General features: G+C 38.6%; 1 protein-coding gene and 1 long non-coding RNA gene across 4 annotated transcripts in view; one reads left to right on the forward strand and one right to left on the reverse strand.

Annotated features, from left to right (window-relative positions):
- Window positions 1-20694, reverse strand: part of si:ch211-185a18.2 — a 297445-nt gene that overhangs the window by 133939 nt on the left and 142812 nt on the right. For all 3 annotated transcript variants that reach the window (XM_073926901.1, XM_073926902.1, NM_001258228.1), the window contains 2 exon segments: window positions 16387-16561; window positions 14314-14490 (listed from right to left, as the gene is read on the reverse strand). In XM_073926901.1, coding sequence (XP_073783002.1) covers window positions 14314-14490; window positions 16387-16561 — 352 coding nt within the window.
- LOC141378520 (uncharacterized) lies at window positions 6900-19305 on the forward strand. Its single transcript, XR_012393241.1, has 3 exons — window positions 6900-7913; window positions 8085-8158; window positions 17877-19305. It is a non-coding gene; the product is annotated as an uncharacterized lncRNA (long non-coding RNA).

Consider the following 20694-nt stretch of genomic DNA (forward strand, 5'->3'; position numbering starts at 1 on the left):
AGCCCCACAACATGATGCTGCCGCCCCCATACTTTATAGTTGGGATGGTCTTCCTAGTCTTGTAAGCTTTCCCCTTTGTCCTCCAACTGCACCACTGGTCATTATGGCCAAACAGTTCAATTTTAGTTCCATCAGACCAGAGGACATGTGTCCAAAAATTAGTCTTTTTCCCAGTGTAATTTAGCACATTGTAATCTGGCTTCTTTGTTGATTCTGGCTTGTTGATTTTCCCATGTTGTCACACAAGGAAGCAGCGTGTTTGAGGTTTACTTTAAATACTATTCTACCGTTGTGCCTCCAATTAACTCAAATGTTGTCAACTTCTGATTTCAACTGTACATGCATGAAAATGTCAACTTTTATTCAACTTAATTATAAATGGATTATGAAGAGTAATGTTCACACAAACCTGGTATAGAACATCAGGTGGCACTGAAGTGATCCAGTACTACCAGTATTGCATAAAGTCTGATAGCACTATATTTTAAAGGATATTTTTTAGAAATACACTCATTTTACATGTCAACTACAGTTACAGGTATACAGTTACCATATTTGTATCTATTCAACTGATCTCTGAGTCTTGTGGGAGCACTTTTAGCTTAGCTTAGCATAAATCATTGAATCAGATTAGACCATTAGCATCTCGCAAAATAAAAATAAAATAAATAAATAAATAAAAGAGTTATTTATAAGCCCCTTTAACACATACAGGAAAATTACCAACAATTTTCCAGAAAGGGATCATGTGTGAACAGGCCCTTTTTGAAAACACTGGTAAATTCGTTCTGGCAATATTCCAGAAAGAGAAGTTGTAACATTACCAGTAATTTGCCAGAATGCTGCTCTGTGTGAACGCAGAAGGAAAATAGCCGGAAGGAGCGTGTTCAAGTTTAGAATGTGCTGACGTGAGACGTCTACTCCAACCAATCAGAACATTCAGACACATTCACATCCGCGCTGATTGTGAAGATTAAAGCCTTTGAATATATTTCCAGACACATTTAGCTGCTGCTTGTAAGTCAAATAACGTTTCTATGTTTATTATTAATCCAACTGTGGAAAAAAATTATCAATACAATGCTTCTGATAACGCTGTGAATTTACCTGCACGCACTAGTTTAGCTGTGTGGCGCTCATAACCTTGAATCAAACAGAAAATAAAAAGTTGCTATTTCCTAGCATGATATTACTAGAAACAATCTGGCGTAATGATCAAGAAACTGCTGCTGGATCAAGGCTGTAGCAGGGACAATGATATTACGCAGCGCTTAAAAATAGTCCCACCTAGGTAACTAGGCAACAGTGCTGCATAATATAATTTTTCCTGCTGCCTTAATTACACTATCTAGACATATCGACCTGTTTTCTGTCAGTCTCAGTACACTATGAAACCACAGAAAAATCAGGCTTCAATAAGGAAAATTGTCAAAACTTTTCTCTTTTTTGAGTGAGATGCTAATGGTCTAATCCAGTTCAATGATTTAAGCTAAGCTAAAAGCTAAGCTAAAAAAAAATATATATAAGAAATAAAAAGATGTTAAATGTTTATTACTAGATGAAATGTCAAACAAACTTATTTCCAACAAAAAAAAAGTGGAGGGTTCCTTTAAAACATACACTGACTTGGTACAAAAGCACCTTTACGTTTGACGACACCAGTCTGTACGGTGAAATCTTAGCAGCACAACAAAAGGCGACATTGAACACAAAGTCTCCATCCCCCTCTTGAATTCGTGAGTGCACAAGGAATACACTCCGGCAGCCTAAATGCACCTCTGCCAAAGCCCTAAAGTCTGCACATCCATCGCCTTGATGGAGCGCAGATAGCATCAACACGCTGTTTACAGGCAAGGGCACAACGCGACCCCAATACGCACGCAAGAGGGATATTAAAGACAGACGCACTCCTGCAGATGGAGCCCACACACACACACCTACACATTACTTCATCTCTCGACACACTGCAGAGCGACTGTAAAGGACATCCACGCTACTTTAAAGTGCCGTGTCAGCCCAAAACACATTCGCACACATCTGGTTAACCGGGCGGCCAATCTGGCAACATGATTGGCATCTGTTCTGCAGCAGGACCGTGAGATGAACGGGTTCAGCCAGAGTGTGTTAGTGTAGGTTTGCGTCGCAGTTTGCAGGGAGGCAGGTTACGGACGCACATGGCCCATTACATAGAGACTCGAGTCTGGCCTCGGCACATTAACGGCGAACGAGAAGGCTGGCATTAGCATAAATCTGCTGCGAGCGCCGCAATCTGTTTTTCCCAGCCTTCCATGCAAAGCAGGGGAAACATAAGCTTTACGATTTCCATAATTTGGCTGAAGGGCATCCAAACAGTGGCTCAGGAGCAAGAAGCACTGACTCATCTGGAATGCACAAATACTTCTTGATAGCAAACATGTGGGATCCGCCGAAGGAAGGCTTGAAAGGATGCGTTTGTTTTCCAGAACCTCAAGAGAGTGCAAGCTCTGAAATGCGAAACCAGATCGGACAGATTAGCGCAATGATGGACAGTAAGAGACGCTATTATGGGCTATTGGCAAAGCAGAGAAGCCGCAAGGCGTGCAAGGAAACAAAGACCCGAATGACGGGATAGAATTCGCAGCCCCCAAAATGCTTTGGAACACATCCAAGAACATGTAAATGACTGGACTGGAGGACACTGCAGCAGGAGACCTGGGAGAGGAGAGCGATGATGAGATGATTAAAACAAAAAAATGCACATAAATATGTGTGCGCACGCCCCGCTTCTGCAACCACATGCAATTTAAAGCAACAAATGAAGTCACGTCTTCACCGCTGGGGCTTCCACCAGAGCAATTTCATCCACAATCAATAAAGTAAGAAATTCACCTCAGAGAGCGGTGTGCGCAGGCCGCTCGAAGCACCTCGGGCATGCGAAAGCAGCAATCAGCGTGTGAATTACAAGTCTTCACAAGGGCTCTTTCATTATCAATAACAACATTTTGGGATGAGAAGATAAAATGGCTTATTATACGGAGTTGTGCGCCATTCATTAATGAATGTAGAGTAGCTTTCAATTACTCGAGCTGAGGTGGCAAACAGGACTCACATGCAAATTCAATTTTAATTGAAAAGAAGCTAAATTAAGATGAACTGCAACGCAACATTTCAAATAAACATATTTGAAAGAAAAACTGTGAATGCTGAACATTTGCATACATAAAGAATAAATGGTAACACTTTAGATTAAGTAGCAATGCTTACTATTAACTTACTAGTGGCTTATTACATGCATTTTATTAAGATATTGACTGTTTCTTAGTACTCAAAGTACTTATTATATCACATCCCTAATACTAACATAACTAAAACTTTAATAACTATTAATAAGCAGCAAATTTGGTGTTTACTTAGGCAAAAGTTACAGTTAAAGGTTATTAATAGCAATAATTTTACATTAAAATAAAGTGCGACTAAAGAAATGAAACATTTGTGATAGAATTATTACCACATAACACATTACAGGTACAAGTAAAGAACAAGTGGTAGGTCTATTGCACTCGGAGAGCAGGATTTAATGCACCAGTTGATTTGGAATAAGATTCTTTTTGTGTCTCATACGTTGCTGTGTTCAGTACAATGTCGAAACTACTGAATGCTTAGATTTACAAACCTGGCAACCCAAAATGGTCATCACTCCTGAAATAAGCTAGACTTACAAAAACAGAACTGCAATTTTTCTAGATAAGTCACATTTATCAAGACAACTTTGAGTGTCAGCTTGACAAAACCCAGTCTGATTTTCTTTTTACGATTTAAAAATATAAATAAATAAACATAATGAATGGAAAAATTAACTGATGATAAAGTGAGTGACAAAAAAAACGTATTAAAGAATTACCAAACTAATGATAAGACGCAGACAAGCATATAGCGCAAATGAATAACAGAACATAATTAATTGATCCTCCCTCAAGGGGAAGCAAACCTTTATAAATGTCTTTCTTCAGTTAAACACAATAGAAGATACTTTGAAGTAAGCTGAAAACCTGCAACAGGCTACAAACCTGCAATGGCTACAAATTTCCATGTTTTTTCATAGTCTTTTGTGTAAAAAAAAGAGCTAAATTAGGTTGAACACCTATGCTATGCATATTATAAAGATATTGGCTGTTTATTTGTTCTCAAAGTACTTATTATTATTATTATTATTATTTCACATCCCCAATCCTAACCTAACTAAAACCTTAATAACTATTAAAAGGCAGCAAATTCAGAGTTTATTGAGGCAAAAGTCATAGTTAAAGGTTTATAAATAGCAATAATTTTACCTTAAAATCTTAAAAGAAAGTGTGACTGAAGAAAGGAAACATTTGTAATAGATTTGAAAACAAAGAAACATTACAGCTAGAAGTACTGTACAAAACAAGTGGTACTTGTAGGTCTATTGCACTCGCAGTGCAGGATTTGTTACAATGTCAAACTCCCGAATTTTTAGATTCACAAACCTAGCAACCCAAAATGGTTGTCACTCCTGATATCAGTTAGACTTACAAAAACAGAACTGCAATTTTTCTAGAAAAGCCGCATTTATCAAGATAACTTTTGGTACATTCAATATCCAGTGAGCAACAGTTCTATTGGCGTAAATGTCTTGTTAATGTCAGAGGTCAGAGGAGAATGGCCAATTCTATCAGGTTCAAGCTGATAGAAAGGCAACAGTAACTCAAAGTCTGACGGGTCTCGATTTCTGCTAAGAAATTCGGATGGTAGAGTCAGAATTTGGCATCAACAACATGAAAGCATGGATCCCTGCCTAGTATTAATGGATAAGGCTGGTGTTGGTGGTGTAATGGTGTGGGGGATATTTTCTTGGCACACTTTGGGCCTATTTGTATCAATTGAGCATCGTGTCAATGCCACAGTCTACCTGAGTATTGCTGTTGACCATGTCCATTCCTTTATAGCCACAGTGTACTCATCTTCTAATGGCTACTTCCAGCAGGATAACTCACCATGTCATAAAGCACGAATCATCTCAGACTGGTTTTACTGAACATGACATTGGGCTCTATTTTGACGGTCCATGCGCAGAGCGCAAAACGCAGGGCGCAAACGCTTTCAGGGCGTGTCAGAGCGCGTTTTAGCTAATTTAAGGACGGGAAAATCCGCTTTGCGCCGTGGCACTTAGTCTAAAAGGGTTGAGTTTATTTTCTTAATGAGTTATAGGTGTGTTTTGAGAATAAACCAATTAGAGTCTCATCTCCCATTCCCTTTAAGAGCCAGCTGTGTTGCGCCATAAGCGCATTCGCTATTAACAGGACGTAAAGTAAGTCTTAGTGAAAAAACTGAGCATTTCACAAGCAAACAGTTAACAGTTTTTTAACAGAAAACTGTTAAACAGAGCATCTACTGCGAGAGAATGAGAGATAATGGATCACTTTCACTTTCGCTCTTGGATAGGGAAACCTTTACGCACAGACTCCGAGTGGAGGGCTTTCCCGATGCAATCAGTTCGCTTAGCTCATAGCGTCGCGTCGGCGGAGCGGAGGCCCCGGAGGAGGAGCCGGAGCCGGCCGCGGTGGACGACGACCGGGATCGAGTCCGGGGAACAGCAGGTTCCGGAAATCAGGTAAGACGAAAAACGGAATCCGAAAAATAAGGGCGAGAACGCGGCGGGATCCGAAAACGCGGTCGAAATCGAAGACGAGGGCTTTTGCTTTTTTTTTTTTCAATCCGGCGGCTCCCGAGAGGCGCCCGAGACGCGAAAAAGCGCGCACAGCGGCCTCTCGCGGATCCGCGAAAACAAAAATCCGCTCGAATACGTACCTCCCGGGACGTAAATCGCGGTCCGCAGCAACGTCCGTGGGGCTACGTTTCCACAATGAGCCCGGGTTGCTAAAACACATGCTGTGCTGACAGGTGGGCAAATCAAAGCTTGTTTTTAATAAAACAAATATAAATATGGATATAATAAATAATACTGCTAATAATAATAACATTATACAAAAGCAAATTGTTATGAATGAACTGAAAAAGCCTCCCTTTTTTATATCCTATATCTATTCTTATTATATCCTATATATATCCTTAATATTTACATTTTTGGTCACACTTTACAATAAGATTTATTAGTTAATGTTAATTAATGCATTTACTAATATGAACAAACAATAAACAATACATTTACTACAGTATTTGTTCATGTTAGTTAACGTTAGTTTATAAAAATAGTTGTTCATTGTTAGTTCGTTAACTCATGGTGCATTAACTAATGTTTAAAAGCATGGACTTAAATGTTAATAATGCATTAGTAAATGTTCGATTATGATTAATAAATGCTGTACATGTGTTGTTCATGATTAGTTCATGCTAGTAAATGCATTAACTAATTAACCTTATTGTAAAGTGTTACCACATTTTTTCATATGTAAAGATATTTGCCTATTGCTCTCTTGTGCGTTTTAAGCAGTGTGTAAGCGAGGCGCAACTCTGCACCGGAGTTTAGACCGGGTTTGTTTTGGTCTAATGAAAAATCTATTTTTGTTTCTCAATATAGCAACGCGCCAGCAGTGCGCCTCAGAACGCCTTTCTTTTTAGACCAGAACAACTATGGGCGCACATATGAGCGCTAATGCATTTGCTATTTAAACAGCGTAGCGCAACACCTCAAAACGACTCTTGCGCCAAGCTGAAACTAGCAAAAGACTATTGCGCCGCTCCTTGTGCCGGGTGTATGATAGGGCCCATTGAGTTTACTGTGCTCAAATGGCCTCCACAGTCACCAGACCTCAATCCAATAGAGCATCTTTGGGATGTGGTGGAATGGGAGATTCGCATCATGGATGTGCAGCCGACAAGTCTGCAGCAACTGTGTGATGCTATCAAGTCAATATGGACCAAAATCTAGGAGAGGTGTACCTAATAAAGTGACCAGTGAGTGTAAGGACAAATAAATAACAGAACATAATTAATTGATCCTCCCTTAAGTGGTTGCAAACCTTTATAAATGTCTTTCTTCTGTTAAACACAAAAGAAGATATTTTCAAGTGAGCTGAAAACAGTTCACTTCTGTAGCAAGAAAAACAAATACTATAGAAGTCAATGGCGACAAATGTCCAGCTTTCTTCATAGTCTTTTGTGTAAACTCAAGCAGATTTGGAACAAATGTATAGTCAGTAAACAAAGGCAGAACTTTCAGTTTTGAGTAAACTATCCCTTAAACTGATTGAACAGTAGACAGATATGTTGATAATGATAGTCAGGCAGAGCGAATTCCTAATACATTTTGTGCAGAATTGAAATTCACACTCATGAATTATTCAAAGCTGAATTTTCCACAAACCTTCTTACACTACAAAAAAGGAAAGAGAAATAAAAAAGGTATCACAGAAGCTCTGGAGTTTGACGGGAAACTGAAAAGCGGCTATGAAAGGTATGAACTCGAGCTTGCATTGAACACTGCCGTGTTGATTTGACTGCCACTTTCTACTCTCCGCAGTGCAGAAAACTTGCTAAGCAGATTTGCGAAAAAGCTCGCCTGCTGCCGTTTTGCGCTTAACTGTGACTCGGGGGCCGTCTGTGGATGAGCCGCACCGAACATCTGCAGCAGATGAAAGGCTCTCTTCTCCGTTCCCATGGGCTACTCCGCAATTCCCACTGTCGTCCCCGGAGAGTCACGGAAGAGAGGGAAATTAGGCCAGCTCTAATCTACAGCCCTCCAGAGACCAAGTCTGAGCCTTGGCGAGTCAATCCAATCCAGGCTGGGCCGGTCTGGATTCTCTCCTTCACAGAAACCCTGCGAAAGTGGCTGGGAAGTTTTTAATGAGACTCTGGAACTTTTCGCTCACACATTTGGTGCGAGGGGGATATAGGACAGCCACAGGGACGACACTGGTGGACGATTAAGATGCCTTGGGAATCGCCTTCCGCTGGTAAAAGATTTGCTTTTGGTTGATGTTGGGGTATTACAGAGGTTATCAGGAGATGCCCTAATTTAGATGAAAGTTAGACAGGTCTGATAGCCACGTTTGGGGAATGAGTTTGTGTCACTCTAATATATAACTTGGAAAACGTGTCTAACTTACTTAGCACTTTCATTTTAGGCACCACAATTTCAACATCCATGCTGGGAAGAGCAGCTTAGACCGAGGCTTAAAAAATAAGTATGAGCTGATGGGTAAGTATTGGGCAAATTAACTATTTTAATCATACAAGAGTGGCTTTATGTATTGCAAAACATGAACGTTTGGTTTTCTGAACGTTATTCCTTTTTTGCTATTTTTTTATGTAGTAAATAATATTTAACTAGATATTTTTCAAGACACTTCTATACAGCTTAGTGACATTTAAAGGCTTAACTAGCTTAATTAGGTTACCTAGGCAGGTTAGGGTAATTAGGCAAGGGATTGTATAACGATGGTTTGTTCTGTAGACTATAGGGGAAAAAACAGCTTAAAGGGGCTAATAATTTTTTTTAAAAATTAAAAACTTTTTTATGCAAGTCAAAATAAAACAAAAATAAAAATTGCTATAAACAAAAAAATAACAAAAACAAAATAAAAAAACACAAAACAAAACAAAAACATAACACAAAGAAAAACAAAACAGAAACATACAACAACCCCCACCCACCCAAAAAAATAAACAAAAGAAGCACAAAATGAAACAAAAAACAAAACAAAAACACAAAAAGACAAAAAAACACACAGAAAAGACAAAAAAACACACAGAAAACACAAAAAAAGTCAAACAAAACTAACACACAACGAAACTCAACAAAAAAGTTAAAAGCATAATACAAAACAAAACAAAAAGAAAAACAAAACAAAATGAAATACAAAACAAAACCACAAAAACACAAAACAAAATAAAACAAAAAACACAAAACAAAATGAACCCCCCTCCCAGAGAAAAACTCCAAAAAAAATACAATACAAAACAAAATTAAAAACAACCACAAAAACGAAGCAAAACAAAAACACAAATTATAAAAACATAACAAACACACACACACCCAAAAACAAATAAAATAAAAAACTAAGCACAATACAAAATGAAAAACAAAACAAAACCACAAAAAAGCCCACAAAACAATGACACAACATGAAAACACACATAACAAAAACAACAAAAACACAAAAGAAAACTAAACAAAGCGAACACACAACTCCCGCCACCACCAAAAAAAACAAAAAAACACAATAAATAAAAAACAAAATGAAAAACAAAAAAACACAAAAAAACACAAAACAAGGCAAAACAAAAACACACATAACAAAAACAAAACAAAAAAAACACAAAACAAAACAAAAAGCAAAAAACAAACAAAACAAACAACAACAAAACATAAAAAAAAAACTTATAAAAAAAATAAAACCTTGTTAAACTTGTTAACAAAACAACATAAATTGTAAACAAACCAGCATAAATTTCCAAGCTTTTTAATTAATCAATTACCAATTAGGCCGTCATATACAATACGTTAAGTACCTGGTGAAATGGGTCTACTGATATCATCTGCCTGGTACGACTAAGTATAATATAGGATATAGTAAGCAACTGTAGTGGTCTGAGATGCTCTTCTCCAGGTAACATAAATGTTTAAGGAACCAAGAAACTATGTTACCTTAAACGTAATTAAAAAACTGAAAAAAATTAATGTACTAACAGAACACTAACATCTTTAGGACTTTATTGTATCTGCAGTTCCTCCCATACAGAGCATCAGGTAGTGAAAGAAACTTCAATACGACTATGAAGGGAGTTGAGCATGTAGGACAGCGATGAGGGCCACTGCATTGCAGATGTGATTAGCAAGCCTTTGTTCACTGTAGCGTAGCACAGATCAGAGGTCAGTCCAGCATACTGGCCACAAAATACCCACCTGCCGTTTCAAACATTACTAGGCCATTGTCCGCCACTTAATTTCATTCTTAATACTCTAAACCACAATTTCGGGAACTATTTGAATACTGTAAACAGCTTTAGCGGTGCAAAGGTGCTTCGTCACCACCATTTTCCTCCTTCATGCAATACCTTTAATTACCTCTTGAGTCCATTGCAGAAAATAACGACAGCAATTCAGCGGTTAGCAAACTAATGGAACGTTTCGGCGCCAGGAGGTCGTAATCCTCAAAAGGAAGGGGGGAGGGGGGTAAAAGAAACTAATCAACTCATGATATGAATGCTTTCAAAATGTTTTCAATTGGCTATTTGCAATTACTGCCCTAAAAAGTGCCCTTGTAAAAGCGCGACGGTGTTTTCATACATATGGCTGTTCGGGCTAATAAACAGAATTACCTCCAAGCGCACAAGGTCGGACCTGAGACGGAGCTCGCAGTGATTGGAAACGGGGAAAATGAGAGCGTAATAGAAAGACATTAATGTCCCTGACAGTGAAGTGATTAAACGAGAGCGGCATAGGAAGGCTTTTTAACGAGTGGAGAGGCAGCCGTAATTAAGAGCTAAACTCACACCGCTGAAATGTCTGTCTAATTAAGTCCATTCTTTAATGCTGCCGTGCGCTCCGAGCCAGCCGGAGGAGAGACTTTTTATGACTGCAGCATGTGGAGGCTGTCGCCGACATTCATGCAGAGTTGGAGGTCTATGTTTAAGGATGGACGGAGGTTTAACGGACATCGAACTAAAAATAAATTAATTAAAATGATGTGGTCAGTCATGTCTTGTCTTTCTAAACAACATTGTAATGCAAATTCTCATGAGGCTACAATTTCGACAAAAATAAATCTACAGTCATAACTGGAGTTCAAGTAGTGCTGCTTGATTACAGAAAAATCATAAAAACAGATATTATGGTAAATATCGTAATCATGATTACTTAAAACAGTTATGAGTGGGCCATATGACTGAGGGCCCAAGTGGCAACATCCCGCTCTCTCTCGTGAAGCAAATACAGAAGTAACTGAAACTGCAATTCTTTAGCTGCGTCCCAAATGGCACCCTATACACTCATGCACTATGTACTTACGCACTTACACACAACAGAATATGTATGTAGTGTTGTCCCAAATGGAACACTAATATTTTTTTTACTAAGCGTAAATTCAAACCGTTTCCCTGATGACGTTTGACGGTTGCCAATTTAGTGAAATAAATGAACAAAGTACCAAATAATACCTGCAGTAAGCATTACCGCATTTCTCCATTGTAAGACGCTATAATCAGTCTCACAGGAAAATTTCGCTTTCACAATCAAAAATAAATAAAGTTGCCCAATATGTGAACCGGATAGCTCCACCACTTGCGCTACGTAAGTAAAGTGGTCGTTGAGAGCGTGAAGTGTCCAAAATTACACACTTCATTTTACCGGTCGAATGAGTGCATCATCCGGGTAATTAAAGTACATTATTTATAGAGTTTTCAGTGTGAACGCACTACTTTATATACTTTATATAGAAATTCAGCTAGGCCTGGCTCCATAATTGAGCACATTTCTAATGACCCCACTGTTGGCCAACTTTACAGCAGAAAAAAAGATGTTTATGGCCTGGTACAAAAGATGGTTTTCCTGCATATAGGTGATGTTACCCTGTGAGGGGGTTGTATTTTCTTATAACTCATCTGTTTCGTTTATTTTAAGTCTGCATCATGGCCAATTGAGTGACAGCTATGTCTCGCTGGTCCCCATCATGTCACCTCAGCTGATTCCGGCTGATTAGCTGCTGAACTCGGCATTTTCATTGTATTTTTGTTTTGTTTTATGTGGGCTACACGGTCAGTTGCCTATTGGAATTATTTCCTACAATTATCAGATGATATGGCATGCTGTGTGCACTTAATTGTGCTCACAAACCATTAAAGTGGCCTCCATTTCCCAGGTGAGTGAAATTATATACTTATATACCATCTCTATAAATGTATTTGTTTTATTTAAGATCATTTATATTTTTCTTTAGATCTGTAATGCACTCTAGAATCTGATAGACTGATTAGCTGTAGGCTCTAGAACAGTCATCTGCAGCGTTGTCATACAGTGCTATGCCTGGATTTCATCAATAGCCGTGCATTTACTAACAGACTATATTTGAAGTATCTGGGAGTAATTTGCGTTTTCCTCCAGTAGAACAATGTTTAGTGGCTCAGTGTATGACAACACTGTTTTTTAAAAGTCTAAACACTTTTTTGATATAGTGTACAACCAAGCACATGTGGTCAAAACACAAACAAGTCACAGGTAATGAAGTATTAATCTGTCTAAGTAAAATGTTAGCAGGCGTCTGTATCTCTGCTAACACTCCGCCTTTTTGCCCATGTTTGGTCACCCCCCGCCAAGGAGATGACGCGTGAACAAAATGCCGATGGCTGGTCATGCCTACTTGTAGCTTCATTTGCACTCTTCAGAAACCTATGGGTGACGTCACCCATAATACTGTACATCCGTATCTTTTACAGCAGGGGTCTCAAACTCAATTTATCTGGGGGCCGCAGGAGGCAAAGTCTGGGTGAGGCTGGGCCGCATAAGAGATTTCACAAAAAAAAAGTCCTCAAATGTCATTATTAACAGTTTTAATTATTTCTTCTGAACATGAAGTGTCCTGAACATTAACAGAACATTGAGTGAAGATTATGAACAGTTCTTCTGAACATGGCATCTTTTGCCTACTCCTTGCTGCCAGAGACTTGACAGCGCTTCTTCTCACAAATCTGAACCACATTTGGCTTTAGAGCGGAAGCAGCTGAGACCCTAAGGGGGGGGGATGGGAGCGTATACTGAAGAGTACTGAAGAGCGGTGTTGTCGCGCGCCTACTGAAGGGCGGGACCGTAGGTGTGCCGCGTCGCGGGGGCACTTTTGATCATTTTGGAAGGTGCAGATCTGCAGAGTGGATGCGCGCGTACTGAAGAGCGGTGTTATCGCGCGAGTACTGATCAGCTGTGTTGTCGCGCGCGTACTCAAGAGCGGTGTTGTCGCGCGCCTACTGAAGGGCGGGACCGAAGGTGTGCCGCGTCGTGGGGGCACTTTTGATCATTTTGGAAGGGCACTTTCTATCCAAGACTAAAAAGGGCATGTGCACTGCACAGGTTGAGCCCTATGTGTGCACGTGCCTGCCCTCACCTAAAAAAAAGGCGTATATATGTATAAATAAAACACCCCCACCCCACCCCACTCCAGTCACATCAGTCTGTGCCAGTCTGTATCTACCTATAATATATACAAGATGCAGGCTGTAGCTAGGTAGGTGGCAGGCTGCAGATAGGTAGCTAAGTGGCAGGCAGGGGCGGGAACAGCTTACCTTGGTTCTGGCTGGCGTGAGTTCCCTCCTAACACTTCCCGCCCGTCACAGCGTCTAACAAAGGGGCGGGGTTTGTGGTGACGTCACCGGCATCCCCGTCCCTTTGTTTACACGGCGGGCGGGGAATGCCAGTGACCGCTGTGTACGGATAGAATCAGCGGAGCGGGGAGCGCTCTCTCTTCCCGCTCCGCTGATTCTGTCAGTGTACAGCGGTCGGCGCGGGCCACAAAATATGGCACTGAGGGCCGCAAATAGCCCGCGGGCTGCGAGTTTGAGACCCCTGTTTTACAGTCTATGTGTGGGCCATATGACTTTTTCTTTAACAAAGTAAAAAGAGAAACAACAAAGTCCTCAAAACTATTGAAAAAAAAAAACAATAAATCTTTACACATAAAACAAAACAAAATGCTTTTTAAAGGTCCTGTGAAGTGCTTTAAAATGTGCACTTTTGATTCAATGTTTCTAATCTCAAATGCAAAATGAAGAGAGGGTGGGACGTGGAGTAGCTCCTCCCCTTAAAAAAACAACCAATAGTGTTTTGTTTTTAATCACAGCTATGCTAATGAGAGTGGTTGAGCTCAAGCACATCAAATGAAAAGTGCCGTAAAGGGCGCGGGGCATGTCAGACACTAGAGATCATTTCATTTGTCAAGATTTGATTTGAAAAAGATTTGAAAAAATTTATCCATTTAGGCAGAAATCACAAACTGCAAGCTTTGGACATTTGTATCAGTTTTTCATTTTCTAAACTGTTTTAGAGCATACTAGCTTATAGATATCCTAAAAACTAACAGACGAAACTAACAGCTTGAATGTGGAGTGTTTTCATTCTGAGATGCAGTTTAGAAATAAAAATGCACCAGTGTAAACTGCACCTAAAAAAAATCAATCAAAAGCCCCAGTAGGTTTGTACAGCCCACGCAGAGCTCAAGTCCCACCCATTTAGAGCTGGCTGTGACCTCAGTTTATAATTAACTATTGAGATCAGTGTAGTGCATTTAAATGAATTGTGACATAAGGATATTGCTATAGCAGCCCTAGTAAAAAATGCAATCTCTAGTTGTGGTAATGGTGGTTTACCTAAAGGTATGGCCATGGGAATGAGGTATCCTCGCACTGGAGACCCAGGCTGCTGCTGCTGTTTATCAGGATCACTAGGGCTGAATATGAAATGGGGTTCAGAGACTGAATGCTGCATGGCAGAAACATCTCCCACATACTGGCTAGTTTGTGTTTTAGATGACTTCATCTTCACCCCTAGATGAGAGAATAAAAAGAGAGACAAATAATAATCAAATGCTAAGACAATTAAGATCCATGATGTCAATTCTTGTCAAGTTGGTTTTTAAGACAGGGGGGAGGATTTGCTAAAAAGGGGCGATCCCATAAAACCGCAGACGGGAGTGTAAAGTTCTGCATGAGATTTTTTGACAATGTGAAAATTAAAGAACATCAATGCAGAAGCTCATTTCCATAACGATCAACACTATTGACCAAGAGCAGCAAAAATGTGTTCACAAACAAAACTTGAAATCAGGTGTGAGTTATCTACTGGTAACATACTTTTTGGAGCCACTGAATAACAGTACAAGGACTAAAGCAAACCCTCAATAAATACCCTCCTCCCATGCATTTTGAATCTAAAAGGAAAATTCTTACATTAAAAAAAAAGGTCAGCAAAAAACAAACTGTCCATTGCTAACTTTTTACTGTGTGTCTTCAGTAACAGCTGGCATTAGGTTTTTAACTGCAAGAGAAGGTCAGAACTGGATCAAAATGTTAATTAACTTAGCCTTAAGTTGCTAAAACCAAACTAATCGACATATTAACCCCTTCAGACCTGAATTACTGTATGTTCCAAATTTAAAAAAAAAATGGGTTGTCATGTGATGTCCATTGTAATGGACGCAGAGTCTAAAGGGGTTAAAAAGTATATACAGGGTCTAAACAAACTCGAAGAACATTGTCGAAAACATTGTTAAAACTTTACCTGGGGTATTCATAGGACTGTCATGAAACCTTTATTATTATGACACGTCACAAACATAAATGAGGTTTTATGCATGCTTATGACAGCTGATGATATTTCTGTCATCTCATTTAAATGAAAAAGTGACACAGTTTGTTACAATGTATGCTGGGTTCAACTCAATCAATTTACAAATTTAAGTGGATTGAACATATCACAATTATTCATTCATTCATTTTCTTTTCGGCTTAGTCCCTTTATTAATCTGGGGTCGCCACAGCGGTATGAACTGCTGACTTATCCAGCACATGTTTTACGCAGCGAATGCCCTTCCAGCCGCAACCCATCACTGGGAAACACAACACAATTAAGTTGTCGCAAAAAATATCAAGAATTGTGTTGATTCAGCTCATTTTAAATAATTAGTTTGAATAATTCTTATTGTAAAGTGTATGACAACTTGACGAAATAATACACCACAACCTTTAAGATAATACAAACACAACCCTACGTCTTTTTATTTGACATTACCAGGAAAATACAATTTGCCATAGATTAAGCATAAACATGATTGTCATGAGGCCATTATAATTGTGACATGATTATTGTGCTAAAATTGTCAACACTTTCAAATAATTTTACAACAGCGTCATTAAGATTTAATGACATTTTACTGAAAAACTTAATTTGTACCGCTGTAATTGAGGTCAAGAAAAATATTAATGATGCCGTTAATTATATTTTTAAGGGCCTTATGAAAATTATGTTCATGACAGATTTATGAAAACCCATGCTGTCTTGATAATGTTGACTTGTCATGACAAAGACATCTCAAACAATGTCACCTTTGCATTTAATAAAACATAACTGAGCGAATGACACTTAACAACAGTTGTCAACAGCAAGCATAGAATTCAGGACAATCCTGAAAAAGTGATTAAAACTGCCAAAAGGTTTTGGAAAAATAAGGTATGGAAAAATAAAATAAAATTAAATAAAAAAATAAAACAAAATAAAATAAAATAAATCAAAACAAAAAATTTATCAAATTAAATTACAAAATAATAAATAAATAAAATAAAATAAATAAACAAAATAAAACAAAACAACACAAACAAAAATTAAAAAATTAAAAAATAACACAAAGTAAAATAAAATACAATAAATTAAAACCTTTAACTCACCTTTGACAGTTTCTACTATTTTGGGTCGCTGTGGTTTAGATTTGGGTGTGGGGGAGTTGAATCGGAGATAGGGGCTTTTTTTAAGTGTTCTTCGCTGACCATCATAAAGAGCTTTTCCATACAGCCTTGCCAGATACTCCTCATCATCCTGAGATTTCAGCACAACCGGTTGAGTCTGGAAGAGAAACATACATTCAATAAACAAACCAAGTATTCGATTTCAAACCAGCAGGCATGGCATATTATACAATAAGTACGTTTACATGGCCAACCAATAATCCGATTTTAATATGATTAAGACAATATTCTGATTAAGAGTCTATCATGTAAATTTTTTATTAATTTAATCTGATTAAGGTCATAATCGAACAAAACAGAAAACAAATTAAGACATGTGGAGTATGTCGATTTTAGTAGTATTATTGAAGTGCAGTACAGACATGTAAACACCGCAATGGGGTAAATGCCAAGCTAGTGTGTTTCTCATACTGATAAACTTCCGGTGACCTGTTATTGGGAGTTTCCTTTTACAGCATCGATGTTGTAAAATGCAATTCAAATACAATCAGTTAAACAGACTTTGGCTTTCATTTAGTTGCTCAAGCGTAAAACAAGTCAAAAAGCCATTTGCTCGCACGCGCCCGTCAGAATCAGCAGGCTAGCGCAGAAGCTCCATTGAATATTCTGGGGTAAAATAAATGCTCATATTAAAAAGACATGACGGGGGTAAATGTAATTTACTGCAGTGCTTCTTGTACAATCTGAGACCCACTTTATATTGGATATCACACAGCCAGTGGAGATCGGTGATTTTTAAAGAAAACAGACCTTAAACTCGCAGATTTTGCATTGGCATACACTTCACCGGAAACGATTAACCCAGGTTACTGGCAAATTAAAAGTCCTATTAGCATGCTTCGGCATATACCCTATCAACAAGGATTTACAACCACATATTCTTTACACACAGCTGTTTGACACTATTCTCTGCCCCTACCGAGTCATTGAAGGACCACAGACACACGCATTGTGAAATGCGAATTTATTTTTCCCAAATGACATGCGACATCAAACTCCTTTAAAACATCATCGAAATGTTCCCGAATTAAAGTGAAACAGCTGAACTGCAGTTAAAGTCGACAAATAAAAAATGAGACATCCAAAATTACATGAAACTCAGGAGGAAATGTGGATGACAAGTTGAAGCAACAACGTTAATCAAATTATGTGCTATAACAAGTAGAACGGGACTATAAAAGTAGATTGTGCTGGCTGACTGTATCCCTGCTTTAGACAAACTATACATTTCGAGAATGAAGCGCAGCCACGGCTGGAAAAAACAATGTTTTAATGCATCGCACACTTCAGGAGGAGGCGTAAATTAATTTAGCTAAACATTAGCTGGTCATCTTGCGGAAATTGTACCAATGATCCATCAGGTAATGTTTTTTCCTTCTCTCTCCCTCTGTTGGTTGTTATTGGTCGGTCAGACGGTCAGTCGACAGCGGCCTCTGGTGGATTTACATGAGAACAGCAGGTGCGAACGGCACTTGACAGAGAAATTTGAGCGTGCACAGCGGTCTCTGAAGGATTCGCGAAAACAAAAACTGCAAAATGCCTAGCTCCTGGGACATATTTGGTGTTTTCCAGAAATGTGTATAGAAGTTCATAATCAGAATGAGCCTGGGTTGATTTTTTTACACTGTAAGAGTGATCAGAATGTGTTTTAGAAGTTCAAAAATGTTAACTTTTGCTAATATAAATCTAGCCATATGGATTTCATCGCGTTTCCTCTGAAACTCCTGGCAACCCTGAAGTGTCTCCAGCTAAATAACTCTCCGCCTCCTGGAACTGTGTGCTCTGTTGTCTGCATTGACTGCACCTTTAACGATAGCGGCAATTAAATGGCCTCCACACATAGAAACCCTTCAGATAACCATTAAATGTGTTGCTAGGCTAAGAACCATCCGCGCAGACGAAGGGCAGCATGGACAGTCATTAACAGGACCGAGCTTGTGCCAAACGCAGATAAGAAGACGGGCCCTGCCTCTCATCTTCGCACTCTTTATTTTTAGCAAATTAGTGTCGGGGCCAGCATATGGGGGCTCACAGAGGCTCATTTAGGGGGGGAAAATGCCACAGAGAGAAGTATTGAGCTACAGTGTTTACATCCAGATGGGCCATTTTGGGAGTGTTGTGTGCTTGTCAGGTCACGGTGATAAGTAAACAACACATTCAGGAATAAACACTGCAAACAAGCAGGTTAGCAGATCCTCTGATTCATTATCGGTTCCAGTAAAACTCACACACACACACACACACACACACACACACACACACACACACGCGCACACACACATATGATTTGGACTGCAGCCAAATAGCCAATTATGCAGCTCTGATGCCATTTAATGTTAATCGTAAACTGCTGCCTGAATTTGCTGCATCCTAAAACAAACTTTCAGCTTTACAAATTTTGTCAGCAGTTTTGAAGCAGTAGTTGAGCCTCATCCTGATACAGTTAAAGCCATCCTCTGAAACGTTGCACTGTTTTTCAAATATTTGTGTTTGTGATGTTAAGTGATAATAAGTGATGTTTAAAGGAGCCAAATTCTCATCGTATTTACAATAATACTTTATCTTCAGGAGAAAGTCTTCGATCTTTTCATTTGGATGGGATAAAAGCTGCTTTTAAGGTCAACATTTAGGCCCAATTCCAATTCTACCCCAATTCTACTCTTTAGCTCTTCCCCTTACGATCCTCTTATGATCACGGTGTAAATGAACAGTAGTTACAAGTTTACTGCAACATTATATCATTATGATAATGTTATCGTTGCCTTCTGTGATTTCTTGAAATTAAAAATCTTCACTTCCTAATCTGCAATTGCCTCTCTGGATATACCACTAACTGTACTCAAAATAAATAAATAAATAAATAAAATTAAAAATAAACATTTACTAATGCTTTCCTTCTTAGACTTTACAGACCTGAAACTTGCCTATAGCACTTATTCATTGTTGCTCTTATAGTTGTGTAAGTTGCTTCCTTGTCCCCATTTGGAAGTCGCTTTGGATAAAAGCGTCTGCTAAATGACTAAATGTAAATGTAAATGTAAAAAAACTAAACAAAATGCATCTGGAATAACTACAACAATCGCTGTCGTCGATATCATATGAAGTAAGAGCTTGTGATGACATATGATAACGTGTGCGGGTGTTGTAGTGCTGTCCTATTTCTTAGCAGTACATTTTTAATCTCTTCCCCTTCACATATTGTTTCAAGGGGAAAGGGAAGGGGTACAAAATTAGAACTGGAATTGGGTCTTAGCGTCCTTTTTCCGATTGGCTATATAAAAAACAACTGTTGTCCAATGACTTGCCTAATTAGCCTAGTTAAGTCTTTAAATGTCACTTTAAGCTGAATACTAGTATCTTGAAAAATATCTAGTAAAATATTACTTACTGTCATCATGGCAAAGACAAAAGAAATGAATCATTAAACATCAGCTATTGAACTATGTTTAGAATTGTGTTAAATAAATGTTCTCTCTGTTGAAAAGCAGTTGGGAAATGTTTTTAAAACATTTCAAATGCAACAGGAGGGTTAAAACTTTTGCCCTATTCGGGCAAACATTTTACCCTTGTCTGTTGTAAAACTGAAAGACATTCAAGTAATTCTGAATTAGATATTTAAATAATTATTTTACATCTAAGACGTGAATTTAATGATCTAATTTATTTCTGGTGAGAAGCTAGGAGGATCAGTGGTTAGCATTTCTGTATGAAGTTTGCATGTTTTCACCGTGTTGGCAAGGGTTTCCTCCGGGTGCTCTGGTTTCCCATACAGTCCAAAGACATGCAATATACAGTAGGTAAATTGGATAAACTAAATTGGCCGAAGTGTATGTGTGTAAACTTGAGAGTGTATGGTAGAGTTGGGCGATGTCAACTAATTTGGCATTGTACAATGTCTAATGTGAAACACCGCAATGAACAATGCCATCGTCATAGGCATCGATAAATAAATTATTTATGTATAATTCATCCATTCATAACAAATTCCTTATTTGTAGCTTTCGTTTTAACTACCTGACCCGCATGGTCTTTGTTTTACGCATGACCAAATCATAAATAAATAAGTTATACACAAATTACCACCTGTCAATCACTTTTTCCTCGGGACTCTGGCATAAATAGGTAGAGCGATCTGTGTCAGTATAATGGCGTCGACAAACTCGGTTGGTAAAAAAGGTGCACAACCAACAGTATCTGAGGTTTTGATAAAATTTCTAAGTACACCTTGAA

This window comes from Danio rerio, chromosome 17 (genome assembly GCF_049306965.1).
Source record: "Danio rerio strain Tuebingen ecotype United States chromosome 17, GRCz12tu, whole genome shotgun sequence".
NCBI classification, from domain to species: domain Eukaryota; kingdom Metazoa; phylum Chordata; class Actinopteri; order Cypriniformes; family Danionidae; genus Danio; species Danio rerio.